This window comes from Mustela lutreola, chromosome 11 (assembly GCF_030435805.1).
Source record: "Mustela lutreola isolate mMusLut2 chromosome 11, mMusLut2.pri, whole genome shotgun sequence".
NCBI classification, from domain to species: Eukaryota; Metazoa; Chordata; class Mammalia; order Carnivora; family Mustelidae; genus Mustela; species Mustela lutreola.
The window spans coordinates 36,353,184-36,369,606 of record NC_081300.1 but is presented as its reverse complement, the minus strand read 5'-3'; the positions used below and the strand labels follow the sequence as shown (position 1 = coordinate 36,369,606).

The 16,423-nt window shown below is 38.7% G+C and overlaps 1 protein-coding gene across 3 annotated transcripts in view; it reads right to left on the bottom strand.

Annotated features, from left to right (window-relative positions):
- The window catches only part of RPRD1A (regulation of nuclear pre-mRNA domain containing 1A), a 72,393-nt gene extending 56,196 nt beyond the window's left edge, over window positions 1-16,197 (bottom strand). For 2 of the 3 annotated variants that reach the window (XM_059138896.1, XM_059138897.1), the window contains exon 1: window positions 15,871-16,196. In XM_059138896.1, coding sequence (XP_058994879.1) covers window positions 15,871-16,021 — 151 coding nt within the window. In that variant the 5' untranslated portion in view covers window positions 16,022-16,196. Of the gene's footprint in view, window positions 1-15,870 lie in introns of all 3 variants that reach the window. The other variant, XR_009345770.1, reaches the window with a different exon arrangement.
- Window positions 16,198-16,423: the final 226 nt, after the last annotated feature.

The window sequence follows — 16,423 nt, the reverse complement described above, 5'->3', positions numbered from 1 at the left end:
TGTGAATCTACAATTATCTAAAAATATACAGTATTTTTTTTTTTAATTTCACATTAATATCTCTAGTTTCAGGGCTAAAAAAAATCACTACACAAGCAATGCCCATAAAAGGTAATTGGAAGAGGGCGCCTGGGTGGCTCAGTGGGTTAAGCCGCTGCCTTCGGCTCAGGTCATGATCTCAGAGTCCTGGGATCGAGTCCCGCATCGGGCTCTCTGCTCAGCAGGGAGCCTGCTTCCCTCTCTCTCTCTCTGCCTGCCTCTCCATCTACTTGTGATTTCTCTCTGTCAAATAAATAAATAAAATCTTTAAAAAAAAAAAAAGGTAATTGGAAGAAACCTCACATGGTATTTGCATACTATTTACAGACATTAATAGCAATGTCTTTGATTTCATCCCAAGAGGATCTGAAAGCTACAGCTTTAAAAATTAAAACTACTACTGTATTAAGTTAGGCAAGATTAAGATTAAATAAAACAAAATTAACATAAAATATTCATGGTCTCTATTAATCTGAGAGCAGTTTTCAAACTTTCTGCTCTCAGGACCCCTTTATACTCTTACCAATTATTGAGAACACCAAGAGATTTTACTCACATTGCTCATATTTATCAATGCTTACTTATGTTATTAAAAATTAAAACAGAAGATGGGGCGCCTGGGTGGCTCAGTGGGTTAAAGCCTCTGCCTTTGGCTCAGGTCATGATCCCAGGGTCCTGGGATCAAGCCCCGCATCGGGCTCTCTGCTCAGCGGGGAGCCTGCTTCCTCCTATCTCTCTGCCTGCCTCTCTGCCTACTTGTGATCTCAGTCTGTCAAATAAACAAAATCTTTAAAAAAAAAAATTAAAACAGAAGAATCTTAAAATATTAGTTCATTTCATAGTAGTAATAAAAAATTAGATGTTAACATAATGTTTAAAAAATGTATTTCCAGGGCACCTGGGAGGCTCAGTGGGTTAAAGCCTCTGCCTTTGGCTCAGAAACATTTCATTAGGCAGTATCAAAAGTCCCATGTATAAATATCATTATTGATTTCACTGGAAAAGTGTTTAAAAATATTGGGACGTTGTTAGGCTCAAGATGACACATGAACTTTTCAAAAAATCTATTCACAGATGACATGATTTTATTTATAGAAAACCCTAAAGATTCCACAAAATAGATTCCACAAAAAAGAGTCCACAAATAACAAATCTACTTAGCAAAGTTGCAGCATACAAACTCAGGACTCAAAATTCAGTTTCTATAAATTATAATAAACAACCCCAAAAGGAAACTAAAGAAAATTCCATTTATAATCAGATAAAAACAATAAAGTAATTAGAAATAAATTTAACAAAGGAGGTGTAAGACTTGTACACAGAAAACTATAAAACACTGCTGAAGGAAATGAAAGAAGACATAAATAAATTCAAATAGATCCCATATCCACGGGTAGGAAGACTCACTATTGATAAGATAATACCCTTCAAAGTGACCTACAGATTAAATGGAAACCCTATTAAACTCCCCATGGCATTTCTGCAGAAATAAAAAAACCCAACCTAAACTCATAAAGATTTTCAAGTGATATAAAATGCCCAAAAGAATCTTAGAAAAGAAATTATGTTGGAAGGCTTGTACATCCTGACTGCAAAACCTACTAGAAAGCTACACACATTGGAATAGTATTGTACAGGCATAAATACAGGCAAACAGATAAAGGAACAAAATAGCCCAGAAATAAATGCTTACATACAGAATCGTTAGTCATTATGGAAATACAAATTAAAACCCCAAGCAGAAGTGCCTGGGTAGCTCAGTCATTAAGTGTCTGCCTTCAACTCAGGTCATGATCACAGGGTCCTGAAATCAAGCCACACATCAGGAACCCACTCAGCAGGGAGCGTGCTTCTCCCTTTTCCTCTGCCTGCTACTTCCCCTACTTGTGTGTGTGCTCATTCTCTCTAACAAATAAATCAAATCTTTAAAAAAAAAAAAATTAAAAACAAAACCCCAAGCAGATACCACTCCACATTCATTAGGATTATTTTCAAAAACAAAACCAAACAAAACAACACACAAAATAATAAACTTTGGCAAGGATTTGCAGAAATTGGAACCATGCAGGACTCCTGGGTGGCTTAGTTGTCAAGCATCTGCCTTCAGCTTAAGTCATGATACAAGGGTCCTGGGATCAAGTCCCACATCGGGTTTACTCAGCAGAAGTCTGCCTTTCCCCCTGCCTGTGGCTCCTCCTGTTTGTGCTCTCTCTAACAAATAAATAACAAAAAATCTTTTTAAAAAAAAAAAAAAGGAGAGAGAGAGAGAGAAAGAAATTGGAACCACTACAAGTGGGAATATAAAATGGTGCAGTTGCTATGGAAAACAGTATAGTGGTTCCTCAAACAATTAAACATAGAATTATTATATGACCCAGCAATTCCACTTCTGGATACATACTAAAAAGAAACAAAAAAGCCATTCCAACATATATTTGCATAACAGCATTATATCGAACAGCCACAAGGCAAAAGCAACAGATGCGTCATTAACAGATGAATAAATAAAATGTGGTATACACATAAACCGGAATATTATTCAGCCTTAAAAAGATAAAAATTCTGGCATATGCTCCAACATGAATGAACCTTGCAGACATACGAAGTTAAATAAGCCAGTCATACACATAAAATAAATTATATGATTTCACTTCTATTAAGTACCTACAGTAATCAAATTCATAGAGTTTAGAAGGGTGGTGCCAAGGGCTAGGAAAGGAGAGAATGGGGACTTATTTTTTAAAGGGTATGGAGTTTCAAGTTTGGGAAAATGAGAAGAGGTCTGGAGATGGATGGAGATCCCAGTTGCAAAACAATGTGAAAGTATGTAATGCCACTGAACTGCTCATTTTAAAGATGATTAAAATGGTAAATTTGTATTACATATACTTTACCACAATAAAGAAAGGTGCACTGTGTACACAAACACACACAAATATATACTCACGGGTCAAGATATAACGAAATTAGTAATGTGAACGCTTTGATTAGCAGTCAGGAATGTGATATATTTTTAGTTGTGAATGTGGTATGAAAAACATACTGAGTTTTAGTACAGAGTGGTCCCTCTGCCTTGATTAATATTTAGGTACTACCAGTTTTCACCCACATCAGCTTTTACAGTATCATAGCATGTTAACCATTAAAAGGGGAAAAATGTCTTAGAAGTATTACGAAAATAATTTTTACCTGGTAGACTCATACACCCCCTAAAAGAATCTTGGTGATCCACCAGCCAAACTTTAAGAATATTACTCTAAGAATTGATAAACACAGGAAGAACAGAACAATATTACAGACCAAAAAAGCTAAAAATTTTCCAAGTCTTTCTCAATAAAGGAAATGTTCATAACTGAAATTTATTATTTGCCTTAAGATGTCAGAAGTTCCTAAATCAGGCACTGTCTTTAAAGGAAACAACAAATGGTGCCTGAATGGCTCAGTTGTTAAGTGTCTGCTTTCGGCTCAGGTCATGATCCTAAGGTCCTGAGATCAAGTCCCACACTGGACTCCCTACTCAGTGAGCCTGCTTCTCCCTCTGCCTGCTGCTCCCCTTGCTATGCTCTCTAAATCAAATAAATAAATAAAATATTTTTAAATTAATTAATTAATTGAATAAAAGCAAACCATTCTGCAATATTCCTTCCAGCTCTAGAAGTCTCAGATACTACATACTTTCCAGCATTCATTCAATAACTCATTCAACACATATTTACTGAGTATTTACCTTGTGCTAGATTCTGAGGCAACAAAGGAACAGGCTCAGTCCTTCAGTAAAAAGAACCATTAAAATACTTAATGACAAGCACTATAACAATAGCAAAAGAAACTACTTGGGAGGTTATACCACAGACTATGTCAGAGTTGGAAGACTTGGCAAATTTAAAGGTAAGACCACTGAAAGGGAGTCTGGGGAGCAGAAAGAAAAAGAATAAAGAAAAGTGAACAGAACCTAAGGGTTCTGTGGCAGACCACCAATACAAGAGGAGGGCACATAAAGAATATCTGAAGAAACAATGGCCAAAAAATGCCCCCAAATCTAGGAAAAACATGAATCTACAAATCCAAGCATCTCAATGAACTCTAAGTAGCATAAATTCAAAGAGACCCACACTGAGACACATTGTGAAAAAACTTTCAGAAGACAAAGAATTTTGAAAGCAGCAAATGACTCACTGTCATGTACAAAGAAAGCTCAATAAGACTGACAGCCAACTTCTGAGCAGAAACTATAGAGGCCAAAAGTAAGTGAGATGCCATATTTTTATAAAAAACTGCTGAAAGAAATCTGGCAAAACTAACCTTCAATACTAAAGAAGAAATTAAGACATTTCAAACAAAACCCGAGGGAGTCTGTCACTAGTAGACCTGTCCTACAAGAAATCCTAAGGGACATTAGATAATAACTAAAAGCCATAGAAAGATCACCAACAGAGACAACTACATAAGTAAATATAAAAACCAGTATTAACATATGTCTTGGTCTGTAACTCTTTGTTTCCTATATGATTTAAAAGACAAATGCATAAAACAATAATTATAAGTCTGTTGATGGGCATACAACTTATAAAGATGTAACTTGCAACAATAATAACATAAAGGGGGAGACAGCTGTAGAGGAACAGTTTTTGTATGCTATTGAAGAAAAGCTGGTACCAATCCAAACTACACTGTTACAACTCTAGAATGTTAACTGGAATTTTTCTCCCCCTAAAAAAACCTCATCCCCAAAACTAGGACTAGGGACTATAAATGGACAATTAACTCTTCCTTCCTGGAGACTAAAGGAAGTTGCAGAAAGAAGTCATGAGATTGGGTGTGAAGCCTGCTTAAGATCCTCTCACTCTGGGGCACCTGGATGGCTCAGTGGGTTAAAGCCTCTGCCTTCGGCTCAGGTCATGATCCCAGCGTCCTGGGATCGAACCCCGCATCGGGCTCTCTGCTCCTCAGGGAGCTTGCTTCCTCCTCTCTCTCTGCCTGCCTCTCTGACTACTTGTGATTCTGTCTAATAAATAAATAAAATCTTAAAAAAAAAAAATTACCTCACTCTCTCTCCCTTTGCCCCTCCCTCATGCTTGCAGTCTCTGTCTCCCAAAAAAAAAAAAGTATATAAAAGCACACAAATGTGCAAGGTGTTTACATCACTTAAAAAAAAAAAAAAACATTTTATTTATTTGAGAGAGAAACAGTGAGAGAGAACATGAACGAGGAGAAGGTCAGAGGGAAAAGCAGACTCCCCGTGGAGCCGGGAGCCCGATGTGGGACTCGATCCCGGCACTCCAGGTCATGACCTGAGCCGAAGGCAGTCGCTTAACCAACCGAGCCACCCAGGTGCCCTTTGCATCACTTTTTCTGAGGAGAAATTCACATAATATAAAATTAACCACATTAAAGTGTATAATTCAGCGGCAGTAAATGCATTCATAAGGCTACACAACCATGACCTGCATTTAGTCCATTCTCCATTCCTACCCCTCCTCCCAGTTCCTGGCAACCACTTTACATCTCTGTAGATTTACTTACTCTGGGTATTTCACACAAATGGAATCATAAAGTATGTTACCTTCTGTGTCTGGCTTCTTTCAACTTCACAGGTTTCTGAGGTGCATCCACACTGCAGCAGAATTAGCACTTCATTCCTTCTCATTATATGGCTGAGTAATATTCTGCTGCATGAATTCCACTGCACCACATATATTTATCATCCACTGATGAACATTCAGGATGTTTCCACCTTTTGGGTATTGTGAATAGCACTGCTATAAGCGTTCTTATAAAGTGTATGTTTGAATGCCTAAATATTTCTATTCTTACGAACATATATCTAAAAGTAGAATTACTCGGTCATACGGTAATTCTATGTTACATTAGTAAGTAGGACAACTAGTTGGCTGAAGAGGCTAGATACAAGGAAATTACATGGAGGATACTTAAGGGTGCTAGGAGAAGAGGAGGATGTGGGCAGTAGAGATATTATTTAATATAGCAACAAAATAGCTGAAAGTGAGGCATGTATGCAGAGGGTCCAGGCCAAACTTAAAGTTCTGAGCTTAGGCAACTGGTGGACAGTAATCTTTAACTAGAATAAGAAAGCTAAGAACAACAGTAGGATAGAAGTGGGGAAAGATGACATAAAGGGTTACTTAGTACAAACTGAGTCTATAAACACTGAGACTGGGACTAAAAAAAGGATCACTGAGTCATCAACATATTGATGGAGAAAACAGATATAGTAACTAAGGCACCAAATTATAAATATATAAAACAAAATTATTTTTAATCATTTAAGAGTTTTTATGTATTAGTTATAGCACATCAACTGCATTTTTAAAATTCTCAAACAATAACTTGGATTAAATCCACAACAAATACAGCTGATTTACTAACTAAATTATAGTAAATCTAAATAAAGTTGCTATATTATCAGCATTCTCCAGGAAAAATAATCAATAAAATGTGTATGTATATACATATAGAGAGATAACATTAAGATAAGTAGCTCATGAGATTATGTAGGCAGACAAATCCCAAGATCTGCAGGCAGCAAGCTGGAGACTCATGAAAGCTGATGGTATAGTTCCAGTCTGAAAACTGGCTCAAGATCGAGAAGAGTCCATGTTTCAGTTTGAGTCCAAAGGCAGGAAAAGAGCCCAGTCAGGCAGGAAGAGTTTCTTCTTACTCACAGGAGGGTCAGCATTTTTGTTCTTTTCAGGCTTTCAGTTGACTGTGGCCGACCCACAATAAAGAAGGGCAATCTGTTTTACTCAGTCTACAGATTTAAATGTTAAATCTCCAAATATCTAGCCGCCTGATGGACCAGTCAGGCTGACATATAAAATTAACCATCACAAGTTTGGTTAAGATAATAATTCATGATACTCTAAGAAAACTTAATTTTTTCATCAGCAAAATATGGTCCCTGACCACCCAAAAAATTTTAATTTGTTTAAGAAAAAATAATCTATAGGGGAGCCTGGGTGGCTCAGTTGTTAAGCATCTGTCTTTGGCTCAGGTTGTGATCCCAGGGTCCCGGGACGGAGCCCTACACTGGGCTCCCTGCTTGGCAGGAGGCCTGCTTCTCGGTCTCCCACTTCCCCTGCCTGTGTTCCCTCTCTCACTGTCTTTGTCTCTGTCAAATAAATAAAATCTTTTAAAAAAAAATTCTATAAAAGAGAATACAATACACATAATTTGCACAAATACTAAAAACAAAACAAAACAAAAAACAAAAGCAGTTTGTTGACTAGGTAAGGATTTTAAAGCCATGCTCTTGAAGCAGAATGACTTTCATTGAGATGGACCAAAGTGTGCCATCACAAAGACCAACCACTGCAAGCCATTTTCTCAATTAATAAAAATACGTATTTTTTTCAGTTTTTAAGGTTTTTTGCATAATGCTGCTTAATCCTTTGACACTTACGTCTATTAGCCTATACTAGAATTAATTAAAATACATTTAGTACAGTTGTTTTAAAATTAAGTGTGCATATCACCATGGTCTTTATAAAGTATCAAGAAGTTATAACCTTTATAAAGTATGAAGAAGTGATATCTAAACAAGTTTGAGAAAAGCCTATTTAAAGAATTACAATAAATACATGTAGAGTAAGACTGCACGGTTTGCCATTAAAAACACAATTTGCCATTTAAAAGATGTGAAGTTTCTTTAAGCTCATGTATAACCTGACGTGTAACTCCAAAAATACCAAAGTGGTTTTTTACCCTATAAATAACAAGATGACTCTAGACTTTATTTGGAAAAACAAAACAAGAATACACAAGACAATTGGGGGTCAGGGAGAAACCAACTTGCCAGGGGGCTGGGCAGAAAGGACTGGGGTGGGGAGATGTCCTACCAGGTATGAAAACATACCAGAGTGTGATAGTGGTACATGAATAGAGACACAAATGAAACAGAAGGACAATAAAATTATACCAAATACAGATAAAAATTTTATAATAAAAGAAACATTTAAAATATGTGGGAATAAAAATAAACTTTAAAAACGGTGTAATGGGGCGCCTCGGTGGCTCAGTCAGTTAAGCGTTTGCCTTCGGCTCAGGTCATGATCCCGGGGTCCCAGGATGGAGCCCCGCATCAGGCTCCCTGCTTGGTGGGAAGCCTGCTTCTCCCTCTCCCATTCCCCCTGCTTGTGTTCCCTCTCTTGCTGTGTCTCTCTCTGTCAAATGAATAAATAAAATCTTAAAAAAAAAATAAAAGGTGTAATACTCTCTCCTGTGTCAAATAAATAAGTAAAATCTTTAAAAAAAAAAAATAAAAAAGGATTTTAGGGTCACCTGGGTGGCTCAGTGGGTTAAAGCCTCTGCCTTCGGCTCAGGTCATGATCCCAGGGTGCTGGGATCGAGCCCCGCATTGGGCTCTCTGCTCGACAGAGAGCCTGCTTCCTCCTCTCTCTCTGCCTGTTTCTCTGCCTACTTGTGATCTCTGTCAAATAAATGAATAAAGTCTTTAAAAAAAAAATGGTGTAATACACTAATGCCTATTACTTCTATAATGGCTATCACTTCAATCATGGTCTCTTAAGTCAGTGGAAATCACTACAGAAGAAACTAGAATATTTAGTAACATAAATTAATATTTACAAATTTTAATATTAAAAAACAGATCCATCGTAAATGTTCACCAGTAAAAGTAATGGTTATATAAATTTTGGTGCACCCATAAAACAGAATACATGCAGTAATCTTTTTAAAAGATTTTATTTATTTATTTATTTATTTGAGAGATGGGGGGGACCCTCAAACAGACCCCTACTGTGTGTGTGGAACTGATGCAGGGTTCAATGCCAGGACCCTGAGATTATGAGCTGAGATGAAATTGAGAGTTGGACACAACCAACAGAGCCACCCGGACAACCCTGTTGCTCTAACTTTTTTAAAGGAGGCAATACCATATACACAAATATGCAACAATCTGAAATATATATTAGAAGAATGCAAAGCAAGAGAAGTCTATATGTTAATCTATATAATACTCTACCATCTGTCCAAGCAAGATAATGAAATTGTAACATATAAATTGCTATATATACATAGAAAATTCTGGAAGAATATACAAATTGTTAACAAACTGATTTTAGGTGGGGAAAATGCATAGGTAAGGAAGGGAAGAATAATGGAAAGGAGTCTTACTCCTCTCTTTATAAACTTTCTTCCCTTTCGAGTTTTATTTTTTTGGGCATGTTATTAGTAAGATACTGCTATATATTTTTTAATACACCTGGGAAGTCCAGGCAATTAACATAAGCATAGTGAAGTTTTTACTTAATTTCTCAGTTATCAGAGTATGGACTATTAGAGAAGGGACTAAGGAAAAGCTGTAAAAAGAAGAATAAGACTAATAGGTGCCTGGTAGCAGTCAAGAGTTATGCTACAGAACCAAAAATGTCCAAAAAACCTAGGTCACAGCAAGGTTACCATAATATTAATCATTATAATCCTCTTAATGCATTTTACAAACAAAAAGATTTAAAATATCTTAGGCGCACCTGGGTGGCTCAGTGGGTTAAGTCTCTGCCTTCATTCAGCTCAGGTCATGATCTCAGGGTCCTGGGATCAGGCCCCACATTGTGATCTCTGCTTAGTGGGGAGCCTACCCCCCCTCTGCCTGTCTCTCTGCCTACTTGAATAAATAAATAAATAAATAAAATAAAATAAAAATAAATAAAATCTTTAAAAAAATAAAGTATCTTAAATCACTTCAAGTTCTTTGTAGACATAGAACATTAAAAATTTATCTAGAGGCGCCTGGGTGGCTCAGTGGGGCCTTCGGCTCAGGTCCTGGTCCCAGGGTCCTGGGATCGAGACCCACATCAGGCTCTCTGCTCAGCAGGGAGCCTGCTTCCTCCTATCTTTCTGCCTGCTTCTCTGCCTACTTGTGAACTCTGTCTGTCAAATAAATAAATAAAATCTTTTAAAAAAATGTTTTTATCTAAAATGTTTACTTCATTATCCTGCCTAGTTCCAAAAAGGAACCATGAACTGTTATATTTACAATGTCAAGTAACATTTGTTCTACATAAAACCACATTTAAACGACTAAAACAACAGTAAAAATTGCCCATATATTTTGTAAACTTCTGGTAAACTCTATTCATATTTTATATCTCAAATCAAAGAAGCTTTCCCCGATTGCCACCAGTCTAGTTTTCCAGTTATATTTCTTCTTTGTATCATTATTCAGGTACAATTAGTAGAGTCCATTTCCCTGACTGGTATGTAAGTTCCATGAAGACAGCTATGTGTGTCTTATCTGCTGAATCATCCTTGGTCTAGCAACAGAGCAGGAGCTCTCTCAATAAGTATTTGAGGAATGGGGTGCCTGGGTGGCTCAGTGGGTTAAGCCTCTGCCTTCAGCTCGGGTCATGATCACAGGGTCCTGAGATCCGACTCTGCTCAGCAAGTGGCCTGCTTCCCCTTCTCTCTCTGCCTACTTATGATCTCTCTCTCTGTCAAATAAATAAAATCTTTTTAAAAAATTTTTATTTTTGGAGAAAGAGAGTGAGAGAGCAGGAATAAGAGGGAGAGAGAAGCTGAAACAGACTCAATGATGAGCACAGCACCTGATATGGGGTTCCCTTCCGTGACCACAAGATCATGACCAAGAGTCAACAAAACCAAGAGTCAAACGCTCAACTGACTGAGGCCAATTCTATTGTGTTTGTGTGTAGAAAAGAGCCCAAATATCAGAGTTGCTTTGTAAACTCTGGTATGTTCATGGTCATTATTTCCATAGCAATGAGTAACATATAATTAGTGATATATGTTAATAGTTTTATAATTCAGCCCCAAACTTGAGTCAGAGATGAAAACAACTGCATTCAAAAGACAGTAAGTAAGAGAGTGAAGAAACAACTGCTGAATGAAAGAAAACATTCACAAGTCTTGTAACTGATAAGGGACTAGTATCCAGAATACATAAAGAACACTTGTTGTGCACCTGGGTGGCTCAATGGGTTAAAGCCTCTGCCTTCAACTCAGGTCATGATCCCAGGGTCCTGGGATCGAGCCCTACATCGGGCTCTCTGCTCAGCAGGGAGCCTCCTTCCTCCTCCTCTCTCTCTCTCTTCCTGCCTCTCTACCTACTTGTAATCTCTCTGTCAAATAAATAAATAAAATCTTAAAAAAAAAAAAAAAAAGAACACTTGTAACTCAATTAATAAAAAGACAAATAACCCAATTTGAAAATGGGTAAGGATCAGGGCGCCTGGGTGGCTCAGTCGGTTAAGTGCCCAATTCTTGATCTCAGCTCAGGTATTGATCTCAAGATGGTAAGTTCAAGTTCTGCACTAGGCTCCAGCCTGGGTATGGAGCCTACATTAAAAAAAGGGGTGAGGGGAAGATCTCAACAAACATTTCTCCAAAGACAACATACAAATGGCCAATAAGCACATGAAAACGTGCTCAAAATCCTTAGCCAACAGGGAAATGCAAATGAAAATCACAATCATTCACCAATTTACACTGAGCAAGGTGGCTATAATAAAAAAGACAGATAATACAAGTGTTGGCAGAGATGTAGAAAAACTAGATGCTCATGCACTGCTGACAGGACTGTATGATAGTCACTGTGGAAAACAGTCTGGCAGTTCTTCAAAAGGTTAAACACAAGGTTCCTATATGACCTAGCAATTCTACCCATAGGTGTATTTCCAAAAAATATGAAAAAACACCCACACAAAAATGTGTATGCAAATGTTCATAGCACTATTATTCATAAGAGCAAAACATGAAAACAACCCAAATGTCTATCAACTGATGAATAAAAAAATTCATATAATGAATTATTACTTGGCCATAAGAAGGAATGAAGTACTGGGGTGCCACGTAGTCGGTTATTTGTCAGACTCCAGGTCTTGGCTCAGGTTGTGATCTCAAGGTCATAAGATCAAGCCCCATATCAGGCTCCATGCTCAGCTTAGAGTCTGCTTAAGATTGTCTCTATCTCTCCCTCTGCCCTTCCCACCCACACTCTCTCTCTAAAATAAATAAATCTTAAAAAAAAAAAAATGAATGAAGTACTGATAGATGCTATAATACAACATGGATGAGCCTGGAAAACATGCTAACCAAAAGAAATCAGTCACAAAAGATGTCATACTGTATGATTCCATTTAATAAAATGCTAAGAATAGGCAAATCTGCAGAGACAAAGTAAATTAATTGTTGCCCAGGGCTGGGGAAGGTAGAAGGGGTTAGGGATGATGCCTAAAAGCCAATTTCTTTTTGGGTGATGAAAACATTCTAAAATTGTAGTAGCAGACTCATAACTATGAGATACACTAAAAGCCACTGAACTGTATACTTTAAATGAATGAATTATGTAATATGTTAATTATATCTCAATAAAGTTATTATATGTCACCTAGTGGCTCAATCAGTTAAGCATCTGCCTCCAGCTAAGGTCACGTTCCCAGGGTCCTGGGATTGAGGCCCACATAGGGCTCCCTGCTAAGCGGGAATCTGCTCCTCCCTCTACCACACCCCCCCCCCCACCAGCTCCTGATCTCTCTCTCTAAAATAAATAAAATCTCTAAAAAAAAAAAAAATTTTTTTAAAGCTCTTACAAAACAACAAGATCCTGAGGGAGACAAACCATGAGAGACTATGACTCTGAGAAACAAACAGGGTTTTGGAGGGGAGGAGGGTGGAAGGTTGGGTAAGCCCGGTGGTAGGTATTATGGAGGGTAGTATTGTATAGAGCACTGGGTGTGGTGCATAAACAATGAACTCTGGAACACTGAAAAGAAATTTTAAAAATAAATAAATAAAAATTAAAAAACAAAACAAAAACAACAAAATCCTCATGTTTCTGGTTACATTCTACTGCATTTCTCAGGGAAATTATAGCTATTTTAGTCTTCATAAAGGCCTTCGGGGATATCCCTCTAAAGAGAAATTCTTTTTCTTGTCCCCACTCCAGAAATTCTTTCTTTGAAGGATGCAAAAATAAGGAAGGTAGAAGAAGAAAGGAAATCTTCCAAACTGAATGATTACCATGTGTGACATTATCGTGTTACCTATTCCTTCTCATCTTTGAAACAGTAATTTTTCCTACTAGTGTCACATTTTTGTCTTCTTTAAACATTTCAAGAAACTAAAGAATGCCACACTTAACATAAAATGTTATGTGTTATTTTATTCATTTGCTTCTTTACTTCAAGTTTGATCAATTTGGTTTTTTAAAAAAATTTTATTTCTTTACTTATTTGACAGAGAGAGAGAGATCACAAACAGGCAGAGAGAGAGGGGAAGCAGGCTCCCTTGCCGAGGAGAGAGCCCAATGTGGGACTTGATCCCAGGACCCTGAGATCATGACCTGAGCTGAAAGCAGAGGCCCAAGCCACTGACCCTCAATTCATTTTATAAACACTTATTTTGTAGAGATAACATGAGGGTTCACGATATCACTGTAAGATGGCTAAAACAATGCCTGATGTTCAGTAAATTATTCATTCTCATTCTCATTACATTACAGGCAATGCAGGATCCTAAAGCTGAAGAAGAGAACTACAGAGGAGGTGGGGGGACACAAAGACTGCGCCCTACAAAAGTATAGTCATATCAAAGAAAGGAAACTTTTGGCAGATAATCCAAGACCAAACAAAACGGCAGTCAGTAGCAGCAGCAGCATGATCATCGCCACTACTACCACTATCACCGTCATCACCCAACACCACTCTCCTCCTAATGCATCTTTTTATAGGCCTTAAGTTTTTCCTAACTATGAAGCTTCTATGTATGGAAATATCCCCAAGCCCAGTAAATATCACCTTATCACTCTCCCATATGTATCAAATTTTTGAAAAAATAAATGAAATATACGATAACACAGATCCACTTTCACTTCCTCTCTCCCTTTTGGTAACCACTATCTTGCAACATGATGTTAATCACCACTATGCATGTTTTAACTGTAACTACAGGTACAAAACACAGAATTTGTTTTTGCATGTTTTCAAACTTTAGCAAATAGCATACTGGTCTGCACCTTGCCTTCTTAGCTCAACATTTTGCTTGTTTGTTATTTTTTAATTCAATCATATTGTTTCATGACAACTGCTGGTCAGTATTACAGTCTATGAATATTACAATGTATTTGTCCATAGTCCCAACTAATGAGATATTTAAACTGTTTCTAATTTTGCTACTAAGAAGCTGCAATAAATGTAATTTCTTGAGCACAGGTACTAGTTTTCCTAGAAGAACTGCTAGGTCAAATACTATGTACCTTCAACTTCATTAGAGGTCACTAGGTTGATCTTTTTACACTCCAACCAGCATTGTAAGAGTGTTCCTGTTTCTCCTCATCCTCACTGATTCTTGGTATTGTCATACTTTTACAAACTGAAGATTATAAAGTGGTACCTCATCGGTTTATTTTTTCCTGATTATTAAGTATCATTTTTTGGCCTTTCAGGCTTCCCCTCATGTGAAATGCCTTTAACAGCATTACTATTTTTCTGCTGATTTGTAGTAGTTCTTAAGACAGTTTGGGTACCAATCCTTTATTGATTTTATGTGTTTCCAAAATCTGCAGCAAAGACAATTACTGCCTTTTCAAAGTTCACAGCTATTTTCCAGACGTTTATACCTAGGTTTCTCAAACCTTTCTGAACCCTCACAGATGAAGAATTCCTCCTTGAGTGCCAATACACATGCACTTATATATGAACTGAAAAACAAGGCTCTAAGTCCATTTCTCCTAAGAGATTAACCACAAGCAAATACACAAGAACAGTTCCTCTCCACTTCCTATAGCCAATGCCACATTTTAGCGCTCATATTAACACATGATAGGGCTTTCATATGGGTCAGTAATCAAGCATCTATTTTGAATAATAAGTTGTTAAAGTCCATAATTAATAACCATCATATCAATACATCGGGGGGTCTGAAACAGTAACAAGGAGTGCCGTTCTCTCTCTCCAATAAATTAAGAATTAAGGTGCCAACCCAGACCCAAACCCAAATAAAAATTTTAAAATTTTTAGTCACACTAACATACATAGTTCTTACAGATACAGTTGCTCTGCAGAAGTGAAATAATTCTGAATATTTTAGTGAGAGCACATACTACTCTTAAAAGTTAACTTCATTTACAGGAGCACTAATGTTTTGCAAAACAAGTACACTGCCCTAGAAGTATATAGTCACAGAGCACGAAAGGACTTTAAATCACTCAATCTAACTCCTTCATTTTGACGTGAGGCAACTGCAATCCAGGCAGTTAATAAATTCGCTGAAACCTAGTCCTCTAAAATTACCAACAAATCTACAAAAAAATCCACTGCATCATGCATGGATGCAATTTCAGATTCCCCGATTCCAAAACTCTGATTCCGCTATTAATTTTACAAGACTGAGTTGACGTGTTATAGAAATGATGGAATTAACTCCCAACCCCACATCAATCTTTTTTCCTTCCCACTTCCACTTCCCTTTTCCAGCCCTATCTTCCATTTTATCTACAGAATGAAAGAAAATACCTGACTGCCCAAATTTCTGGCCCTAAACAGGGAAAGAGCCCTGAGCCCCTGACTGTTGCCTCCGTGTTAAATCAGAAGGGCTTTGGGTTCTGTTTTGCATCCTTCGTTCCCTACGCAGTAATACCTACAGTAAGGCGCAGATTCTGCGGGAAGCGCGGCGCACGCCGCTCCTCCCAGCCCGCGGACCACCGACGCCGGGGAGCCGGGAGCGCCAGGTAGGGCGGTGCCGGGCAGCAGAGAGCTGCGGTCGCTGGGGGAATGGGGCTGGCAGGGAAGGGGGCCCGGCGGCACCAGGGAACAGGCCGGCGGCGGGGCGACTCACCTTTACGCAGCTCCCGCTCCCACACGGTGACGATGGGCCGCGAGTGCTTGCGGTGGTGGATGAGCCACAGGGACAAGGTCTGCACGCTCTGCTGCGAGTTGCTCAACTCCGACAGCTTCTTCTCCAGCGCCGCCTCAGAGAAGGCTGACATCCCTCCGACACCGCGTTCACGCCGTCCCACGCGGTGGGGCTGAGGGGAGGAGAGTTTAGCCGCCCGCGCCGCGGCCTCGCCCCCTCACCCCACCCTTCCCCACGCCTTCACCACCGCGGCCGCCACATCCAAGACCGGCCGCAAACCAGCAAGATGGCGTCTGGCCGGCAGTGACGTCAGGGCCCATCCACGCCCCGCCCTCGGAAGAGGCGAGGCCAAGCGGCTGGTCCTCGGCGCGAAAGGGCGGGGCCAAAACTGGCGCTTGGGTGGCACGTGGGGGCGTGCGGCCGGGGTTATGGCCAGGGAAGGGGTGGAGCTAGCCCAACCGGGATTTCTATGGTAAAATTATCTGCTGAAAACGAATTAAAAATCTCTGCATAGGCGTGTAAATTGGTACAGCCA